This window comes from Euleptes europaea, chromosome 7, assembly GCF_029931775.1.
Source record: "Euleptes europaea isolate rEulEur1 chromosome 7, rEulEur1.hap1, whole genome shotgun sequence".
NCBI classification, from domain to species: domain Eukaryota; kingdom Metazoa; phylum Chordata; class Lepidosauria; order Squamata; family Sphaerodactylidae; genus Euleptes; species Euleptes europaea.
Window position 1 is genome coordinate 82,233,744 of NC_079318.1, and position 10,384 is coordinate 82,244,127.

The 10,384-nt window shown below is 46.2% G+C and overlaps 1 protein-coding gene across 1 annotated transcript; it reads left to right on the forward strand.

Annotated features, from left to right (window-relative positions):
• Positions 1-1,574: 1,574 nt before the first annotated feature.
• Positions 1,575-4,061, forward strand: SAC3D1 (SAC3 domain containing 1). Its single transcript, XM_056853704.1, has 2 exons — positions 1,575-2,124; positions 3,598-4,061. The coding sequence occupies exons 1-2, from the start codon at positions 1,575-1,577 to the stop codon at positions 4,059-4,061; spliced, it is 1,014 nt and encodes a 337-aa protein (XP_056709682.1).
• Positions 4,062-10,384: the final 6,323 nt, after the last annotated feature.

Consider the following 10,384-nt stretch of genomic DNA (forward strand, 5'->3'; position numbering starts at 1 on the left):
ACAGGGTTACACAAAAGGGGGGGGGGAAATGGCGCCCGAACAGGGACAGCGCCATCTTGTGGCATATTGATATTGCAAGTATAAAATTAGTGAAGTTACTTTAAAAATTGTATAAATATATTTGTATGATGGCAATGGATCTGTTTGATCCAGAATACTCAGTTAGGCTGAATGAGATTCACCCTGAAGTTACTGATGGAGAGTTAATGGATGGTTTGAATGAAGATGGTGCTGTAAGCAAATTTAAAAGAATTCAGGGTGCAAGACTAGGTATTGCATTGTGTGAAAACAGTAAAAGGTGTGCAGCTAAAATGATAAGGTCTGAATGTAAACAGTTTAAATTAAATGGCAAATGGAACGTGTTTCCTATCAGCTTAGGAAAAATACCTTTTAATGACACTGTATCACCTGAAGGGAATCTGGCCACTGAACCAATAGCTAGTACTTTACCTACTCAGTTTTCAAGGGAGAATTCATTTACCACTCCAGCTCATCAAGCACAATCTACACCCATCTTCACTATCCCTGAAGGGGTTCATCAAGTTGTAGTGGAGCATGTAGTAAAGTCTAATGAGGGTACTGCTGCTTATTATCACACACCCTTTAAACTTAAATGCTTTTCTGGTCTTTCGTTAAGACCCCCTGGTGAAGTAGATTTCGATACTTGGAGGCTGCAGGTACAACAGCTACTTGATGATCCAGAGATATCTCCAAAAGGGAAAAAGAGGAAAATAATTGAAAGTTTGTCTCCTCCAGCCTTGAATGAAGCCTTAAATGCAGGGTGGAATTCCACGGCTGAAGAATGCCTGGCACAGCTGGAAACTATATATATATCTCAGTTACAAGTAGTGATGAACTCTATGCCCAATTTCTGGAGACTTCAAAATTCTGAAGAAAAACCCTCAGAGTATTTGAAAAGATTAAATAGTTGCTGGAGGAAGGTTCTTGAGAAGAAGGCCAATGTGCTAGAAAATCAGGAAGTGCAGCTAATAAATCAATTCATTCGTGGATGCTGGGATGAGTACCTGATTATGCAACTCCATTTTAGGGATTATTTGGATATTACCAACATTTCTAAAAGATCTTATTCACAACTACTATATCAAGTGAGATTATATGAAGAAGAAAAGGAAATGAAAAAGCAAAGGAGATGTAAGCAGTTAGGGAGACCATTTTATAAATCTAGCAGTTCATGTCATATTATGGGCTCAGGAAGCCCTACCAGTATTATAGCCATAGAGCCAAGGAAAATGGAAGACAGACTAGAACATCTTGAAGGGGCTGTTTCCAAACTGGTGAATCGGCCTGTTATTCAGAAGCAGATGGATGGAGCAAAACAAAAGGTCTTATCTGCTGTTGCAACGGATCTCCAGCCGACAGAGATCACTTCACTTGGAGGACACGGCCGCTTTGCCCATTGGCCTCTAAGGCACCGAAGTCCCTCCCCAAACCCCGCCCTCCTCAGGCTCCGCCCCCCAAACCTCCCTCCGCTGGCAGCCCTCCTCCGCGCCCAGTGCGGGCATCGCCTGGGACCAGGCTCCTCCTTCCCGGCCCCTTGCCCTGCGTTCGGCGGCATGGGCGGCTCGGAGCAGGCCCCGGCGGGGACGTGCCCGGGGATGTGTCCGGCCGGCGAGCTGGAGCGGCGCCGGCGCCAGCGGCGGCTGCACGCCTTGGAGCTGGGGCCGCCCGAGCGGGCGGTGAAGGAGTACACGCGGCCGGCCGCCGGCAAGGAGCCCCTGCGGCCCGAGGAGCTGCGGCCGCCGGCGGTGCTGCTGGCCACGGTGCGCCACCTGCTGGGCGAAGCGGGCCGCGCGCGCCCCGACGTCCCCGCCGCCCAGCAGTGCGCCTTCGTGAGCGACCGCCTGCGCGCCGTGCGCCTCGACCTGGCGGTGCAGCGCGTCTCCGGCCTGCCCTGCGCCGCCGTGCTGGAGCGCTCGCTCGTCTACCTGCTGCGCGCCGGGCACCGGCTCTGCGGGGAGCCGCCCGCCCGCTTCGACGCCCACCTGCATGGGGCCCAGGTGCAGGAGTGCTTCGCCTCCTTGCGCCGCGCCTACCGGGACCGGGAGGGCCGCCGCGCCGCCGCCCAGCCCCTCTTCCAAGCGCTCTTCTTGCTGTACAACCTGGGTATAGTAGACGCTATACTAAAGGGCAGCACGTGGCTTCGAAGATAAGATAATGGGAAATAAACTTGGGTAGAAGAAAATACCTGTGCTGGAAATAGTAGACGCTATACTAAAGGGCAGCACGTGGCTTCGAAGATAATATAATGGGAAATAAACCTGGGTAGAAGAAAATACCTAGGCGGGAAATGGTAGCCACTATAATAAATGGCAGGACTTGGCTTCAAAGATAATATAAGGTGAAATATATCAACTGGAAAAGAAAACAATATTATAGAATATATGTTGTGTTTTGGATTTTCCAAAAAAAATAGAATTATTATATTCTGTAATACTGTTTTATTTTCCAGTTGGTATATTTCACATTATATTATCTTGGAAGCCACGTGCTGCCATTTATTATAGTTAGTACAACCTGGGTAGGCAGAGGAAGGCCGGGCTGGGATGGAAGGGCATGCAGAAGGCATGCAGAAGGTCCCAGGTTCAATCCCTGGCATTTCCAGTTAAAGGGTAGAAAAGGGCAAGAGTCCAGTAGCACCTTAAAGACTAACAAAAATATTTTCTGGTAGGGTATGAGCTTTCGTGAGCTGTGGCTCACAAAAGCTCATACCCTACCAGAAAATATTTTTGTTAGTCTTTAAGGTGCTACTGGACTCTTGCCCTTTTCTACTACTGCAGACAGACTAACACGGCTACCCACTGTGAGTTATCCAGTTAAAGGGATGAGGCAAGGAGGTGATGTGAAAGACCTCTGTGCCTGAGACCCTGGAGAGCCTACTGCTGGTCTGAGTAGACAATACTGACTCTGATGGACCCAGGGTCTGATTCAGTAGAAGGCAGCTTCATCTGTGTCGCATGGTGGGAAAGAGTTGTGTTTAGAGAGGTGGGGGTCCATGTCCCCTCTGTTACACTCTTTGGGTGGCCCTTCCTTCTCCCTCCCCTTCTGCGATACAGGAAAAATTAGACTGGTCTGTCTTGCAGGGGTGTTGTAAGGACTGCTTGAGAATGTGTGAGAAGGTCTTTGAACATTGACTGGCAGTGGCTCTCCAGGGTCTCAAGGTGAGATCTTTCACATCACCTACTACCAGATCCTTTTAATTGGAGATGCTGGGGATTGGACATGGGACCTTCTGCATGCAAAACAGATGCTCTACCACTGAACCATGCCAGTGGAGCTATGTGTGAGCATCCTTTCCTGGCAGCAGTGGATACATGCGTGAAGAGATTGTGTTATTTTAGGTATTTTTATAGTTGTTTTGTTTAAACTGTAAGCCACCTTGAGTTCCACAAAGTAGAAAGGCAGCCAATAAATATTTTAAATAACTAAATAATAAAATAAATAACTTAAAAAAATTGGGCATTAGGAACCAGTCCAGTCCTCCAGGTAATCTCCAGGGATGTTCCCCTGTAATGCTGGCTGTAGAGACTGGAAATAAGGCCACTGTGATCTAGTGCCGCTTTTCTCTCCTGTTTGCAGGCTCACCGGATGCCCTCTGGCAGATCTTACAGCTCCCCAGTCACATCCGAGCCTCCCCTGAACTTTCCACAGCGCGGGCGATCAACTTGGCTTACTTGGAGCGTAACTTTGCCCGCTTCTTCAGCCTAGCCCGGGAGCTGCCCTACCTGCAGAGCTGCGCCCTCCATCCGTACGTGGCAGGGGCCCGCCGCCTAGCCCTGCTCACCTTCAGCCACGGCTTCAGCAGCAAGAACTGCCGCTACCCTTTGGATCGCCTGGCCCGCTTGCTGGCTGTGGACAGCCTCGAGGAGGCTGAAGCGTTGTGCCGAGCGCAGGGTTTGACGACGCTGGAGGGAAGCGTCGTCTTCCAGAAAGGATCTTTCAAGGACTCCAGTCCTCTAGAGCACAGGCCTTCCTGCCTGCTTGTGGATGGGAAGTGGGGAGAGGCTACTCTTCAGGAGTACACAGAGGGCATCTGCAGCTGAATGGAAAAGCCAACGTCTGCTTTGAGAGGCAGTGTTCTCCTCCTTGCTCGGCCCAAGTTGTGGCTGCCTGTACACGGGCAGCAAAATTAAGTGGGAGAATGGATGCTTTTGCTTCCGTGAGGCGGATTGGTGCAGGCTTCATTTTGCTGACTGTTTGGACTAAGCCCAGAGAGGGGCGGAACCATTGGGTGACTTTGAACAGCCATTTACCTCACTGGGATGGCTTTCCTAGAAATAAGTTGCGGGGGCGCCTGCCCTCCCCTTCCTTCTTTTGTCATAATTCTTGCAAATCTGGAGGGGCAACCACCACATGCTATCCTGTGGTTCAGCACCCTGTCAAGGGAGCTGCTGTCATAGCCTTAAAGCCAAGAAGAAGCCACGGGCCTCAGGGCTATCCTGTGTCAAGGTGTGCTCTCGCTTTTCCTTCAGGCCCACATGTTATTTTGGCAGTGGGATGTGCCTGGCTGCAGGAATCAATTTTGCCTGCCTACACACAACTAGATGTCTCATGCAAGGCTGCTGGGGAGAGGGGGGAGATGCTTCCTAGTAGGAATACTGTGTAAAAGGAAATATACGCCCTCTTTTCCTGTTGCATGTTTCTGTTTGGATTGTGAGGCCCATCTGCTGCTATACTTCAGGGATTCATAGCAGCCGAAGAGGTGAGAGCATTGTTGCGAGATTTTTTTATATTGAATATTAGTTTATATTAAATATATCAGTTTATATTAAATTTGGGTTAAGAAAAAACAATTTTATTAATCTGTAGCTTATACTAACCTATAGCATAAAAATCATATATGAAGACCTGACTTTTAGTTGACCCCAGCTCCAACCAGGACTCTAACCTATAGGGTCATATGAAATTGCATTGCCAACAGTTAATCACCCACAGCACACCAGATGCCCCAAATTTATGTTTATAACACCAAGGTTATTAAAACAGACAACAAATTATCTGTCCACTTAAGGGAGGAGATTGTTTTGGTACATTGACTGATGGACAGGACAATCAGTTATCAGACCCGGACACTGAAAGAATTGTTATGGAACACGAGATCTTCTAAACAACTTATAGCCATGATTTGTGAAGACTCATATCCTGAAGAATTTGGAGGGAGGGGGCCCTTTTCGAGACCCTTTCTCATGGTCTAACCTATAAAAGGCTGACCCAAAAGCCCAGTTTCTTGTCCTTCCTAGGAAAGAGAGATCACCTCTATCTTCCTGTGGAATGACCTCAGAGCGCTCTGATAACTGTTGTTATTGTGTCAGTTTTATGTGGGTCTGTTACCTTCTGACTTGTGCATTTACCAAATTATTACTTTTCTTCCTTCGTGTTCTATATATTTGCCTGTAAGCTTAATAAACCTTCATGTTTGACCAATATATGTCCAATGTGGTGTGTGAGAATGATGTGCTAAGGAAGTGAAAGGCCTGCCCTTCTTACCCCATTTTCTCTGGGCTAAGCTTTGGTGAGTAGGCTGACAGAGAATTCCATTTACACCAAGAACCAAGGGAGAGGGGAGAGGAAATTTCATGCCACAAGCATGTATTAATCTCTTGCACTGACTCTTCTGTAAATATAATTTATCTTCTGTAGATTTCTCTAGACTACTTAAATAAATCTATTTATTTTACAAAAGTGTGCTCATTGTTTTCCATATCATATAGAACTATTGCCTCTTGGCAATAAAGTATGGTTCCAAATAGATGCAGGAACTCCTGTCTAGGGGCTTTTCCACACACTCGACTGACTCCTGATTTTCTTGACAGTTGATCTGAAAGCACTGGAATCAGTTTGGGCACGGTTCTTCCACATGTCTGCCTCCCTCTGCGTTTTCACAGTTGTGTCAGTTGATTTTTTCCACATGTGCCTTAAATAATCAGGATTTTCAAGGGAGCGTGCTGTTATTGGTGGCATCACAGCAAACCCCCATATATTGATAGAACGTTCTAATGATAGGTTTAGCAGGCTCTCTGAATTCCTAGCTTTCATTTTTTTTTTTAAGTTATTAATTGCCTCCTACCCTCATGAAGATATAAGGAAAAATGCATATCTCCGCAAGGGAAAAAGCTAGAGACTTGCTGTTGGGTTTTTTTTTTTTTTTTAAATGAACACTGGGAATTTAGACAACCTGCTAAACGTATCATTAAAATGTTATATTGATATTCTATGAAATGCTATATTGATATTCCTTAAAAAAACAAACCAAAACCACTTGCCTTCAGAGTATAGGTGGGAAGGGAGTGGTTTGATGTTGAAAACAGTACAATCATCAAAAAAGTGAGCTGGAGGTGGGTGGAAATGGGTGGAACAAAGAAAACCACAATAGCATTACGCAGGAGGAAAGGGCGTGTGTCAAGGCCAACTTCTTTCCCTCCTCTTGTTCTTGTTGTTGGTCAGGGTGAAGGCCAACTAGATCTTTTTCATGGTTTTCCAAAAACTTTTTTACATCCTCCTTGAAATGATAGTAAATTTGATCTTTTTATAGGTAAAAATAAGTCCCTGTGGAAAGAACCAACAAAATCTTATTCCATTCTTCTTCAATGTCCCAGTAAAATCTTTGTAGATGTTTCTCTTCATCATCAAATGTTGCGGAATGTCCTTGAGGATTATAAGTGGGTTTCCTTTCACGGACAAAGGGTTGTCATAGAAAGTTTGCATAATATAATCCTTCATCCTGATGTCATAGAAGGAAATCATAATGTCCCTGGCCTGGAGGACTTTCATTCATAGGTTCACCATGAGTCGGAAGCGACTTGACAGCACTTAACACACACACACACACACATGGTCCCTTCCAATTCTAGGGTTTTATAAACTCTGTTTAGGATGGCACTGTTTGATGCTTTTTGTATCACACGTGAAGCTGCTTTATCCTGAATCAGACCATGGGTCTATCAAGGTCAGCATCATCCATTCAGACTGGCAGCAGCTCTCCAGGGCCTTAGGCAGAAGTCTTTTGCTCCTGGTCCTTTCAACTGGAGATGTTGGGGTTTGACTTTCTGCATGCAAAGCAGAGGCTCTACCACTGAGCCACAGCTCCTTCCCTTGTGTTAAGTGACAGGTGCTTATAACAAAGAACAGAAAAGGTGAGAATGTTTCTGTAGCTGTGATTATGCAGCTCTTCAGCTAGAACCCAACATTTATTATGAAAATGTGGTGGGGAGAGTATTTACGATGGAGTTCCTACAGCCTGGTGGCTAGGTGAAACTGTGGTTGGTTCACAGACCTCAGGCCTCCCATCTGAAATATGGGGGTGATGATAATACTGTCCTGCTTTACAGGGCTGTCGCACATATAAAGGTTAAGAAATTTTAGAGATATAAATACAGTACACAATTACTATCACCGTACTGCGGAAAGCAAGGGCTGACAATTGGAGATTAGGGCTTAGATTAGGGCACGGCTGCCCATGTTCATAGCAATGCAATGTAACACCGGTCTAAACCCATTGGTTTAGCCCAGTGGTTCTCAAGCTTTTTTGCTCCATTTCCCCACTTTTACCATTGTTCAGAATATAATCCCCCCCTTCCCAAGATAGTCTAAGTGGTTCCCAACGTGGGGGGCAATTTGATTTTTAAGGGGGGCAATTTGAGAATGAGTTATTAACTGATTTTTTTTGCATTTCATATGGTTCTAGGGGCCTCATATATAGTATATAAATACGTATTGTGACATATACATTTTTAAAATTAAAATCAGAATATTGTCGAAGGCTTTCACGGTCACAGTTCATTGGTTCTTGTAGGTTATCCGGGCTGTGTAACCAAAACCACGGTTACACAGCCCGGATAACCTACAAGAATCAATAAAATCAGAATGTACATGGCAGTCAGCTGGGGACAATGTCACAGGGGGGGGGTGCATCAGATGCTCAGGTGGGGGCATGGCCAAAAAAAAGGTTGGGAACCACTGGTTTAGCCTGACCTCTGCATCAGATAGCACCGTAAACGCCTCTACGGCGCGCAGAGAGGCGCGGTTACTAAGGCGACACCGCCATTTCCGCCGATTGGTCCTCCTGACTAGAAGAGGCGGGGCTAGATCGGCGGGAGGCAGCCTCCGGAAGGAGCGTTTCTTGGGAGGGAGGCGAACCGGAAGCCGAGGCGAGCGGCTGTGAGCGGGCAGCGCAGGAGCCAATCGTGAGGTTTGTTGTCAGGGGTTCCGTTGGCAAGCGGCCGCGCGCTGCCAATCAAGTGGGAGCCTGGCGGCGGCAGTAGTCAACGCGGAGGGCCGTGGAGCCGGGCGGGCTGGCAGGCAGCCCTCCCGGTAGAGGTTGGCTGTTCTGCCGTTGGAGGGTGAGTGGGCCCCGGCCGAGGCCAGAGGGGGAGGCCCCCAGCCTGGCGGGAGCGCAGGAGGTCCCTGTGCGAGGCCTTGCTCTGCTGCCCACTCAGTCACCGGGAAAGGGTGCTGACGGGGATCTTGTGGGCCGACTCCCCCTTGCCTCTACCCCTTTCAAAGCGTGCCGTTGAGTTGCTTGCTAGGTCGCCCCTGTAGCATTAATAGCAGTCATAACAATACCAATCGTAGTCATATTATTAGAGTCATTGGTTCTTGTAGGTTATCCGGGCTGTGTGACCGTGGTCTTGGTATTTTCTTTCCTGACGTTTCGCCAGCAGCTGTGGCCGGCATCTTCAGAGGATTAACACTGAAGGACAGTCTCTTCAGTGTTACTCCTCTGAAGATGCCTGCCACAGCTGCTGGCGAAACGTCAGGAAAGAAAATACCAAGACCACGGTCACACAGCCCGGATAACCTACAAGAACCGATGAACTCTGACCGTGAAAGTCGTCGACAATATATTGTTAGAGTCATCTCATTTATTGTTCAATTAGTGAGGTCACCCACAGAACTTGATTAGAACAGCCGTTTCTGATGGAATATTTGGAAGTACAGGATGTATGCTGAAAGATAGAGTTGCCTGCCTACAACACCATCTATTATTGTTGCCGTGTTATAGTAGGAAGTATGCCTCAGTGGCAGAGCATTTCCTTTGCTTGCAAGTAGATATATTCAGTCCCTGGCACCTTCATTTTGAAAAGATCAGGTAGTGTGTGTGATGTGAAAAGATCGTGACCTGAGACCCTGGAGAGTTCTGGCAATCGGTGTAGAGAACACTGACTTTGATAGACCCAAGGCCCTGACTTAGTAGAAGGCACCTTCATGCTTTACTTGCATAGCATTGCACTGAGTGTGTATTATTTGTACTGGTGATATTATTTATACGGGTGTTCTAATTCAGGTTTAAAAGTGCTTTACATGCATCAATTTGAGGTAGACTTTATAGCAGCTCTGTTATGCTGGTGAATATTGTTATTCCAGGACTAAAGTTGAGAAGATGGCTTACCTAAGGCCACATAGTAACAGGGTATGATTTGGACTTCCTGGCTGATGGTGTTGGGGCTACTAGAGGTGGTCCTAGAACAGGCTTCCTATGCCTTTTTCATCCTAGGATTTTCAGGAGAGAGAATGTTACCTGACAGAGTTTCTCCCACTGCTGAGAAGTTGCACCTGTATTCTTTGGTATGTGATGTTGTGCTTAGATTGATGTGCAGCTGTGGCTGAATGCCAGGTGTCAGGAGATGCAGGTTCAAATCTATTTTCTGGCATAAAGCTTGCTAGTTGACTCTGCTCTAGTTCCAGCCTAACCTACTACACAGGGTTGTCATGAGGATAACCTGGGGAAGTGAGAGCTATATACCTCCCTGAGCTCTTTAGAGAAAGGATAAAAATATATTTGATCAATAGACATGTTTAAAAAATGAAATGTTCATTGATTTAGCCAGTGTAAATGCGCTGAAGAAAACATCTATAGGAATGACTGCAGCAACTTTATTTTTCAACATAGTCTATTTAAAATATGTTTTTAAATTTCTCATTAGGATGTTGCCCGTGTGGTAACCACACTGAGAAACCAGGCACAGAGTTCAATTATTCTATTATTTTTAATCAGGTTCAAGTCAATAATACATGTCTTCAGAGCAAACTAGTTTGGTCCTGAGATATTTAGGAAGGAGTATCATTCTGTGCTCTATTGCCTAGCTGTGCATCACTACTTGTAGGTGATAGTATTCTTGGACTATGAGGCATGTATTCACAAATATCCTTATCTATCATCCTAAGACCATTTCTCTGGTCTGAGTGAGAAATGTGTTAAATAGAGTGCTCTCAGAAAAATAATATTTCAGTATTCAAGAAGATTCACACACACCCCTGTAAGTAGGTGGCAGTGTGTGTTGTGCTCCAGGAAATGGCTGTTCAGAGATGGCAGACATATGAGTAATGTCATTAAGCTATTTAAAGTTGTTTGTTTGCTTTTACCGTG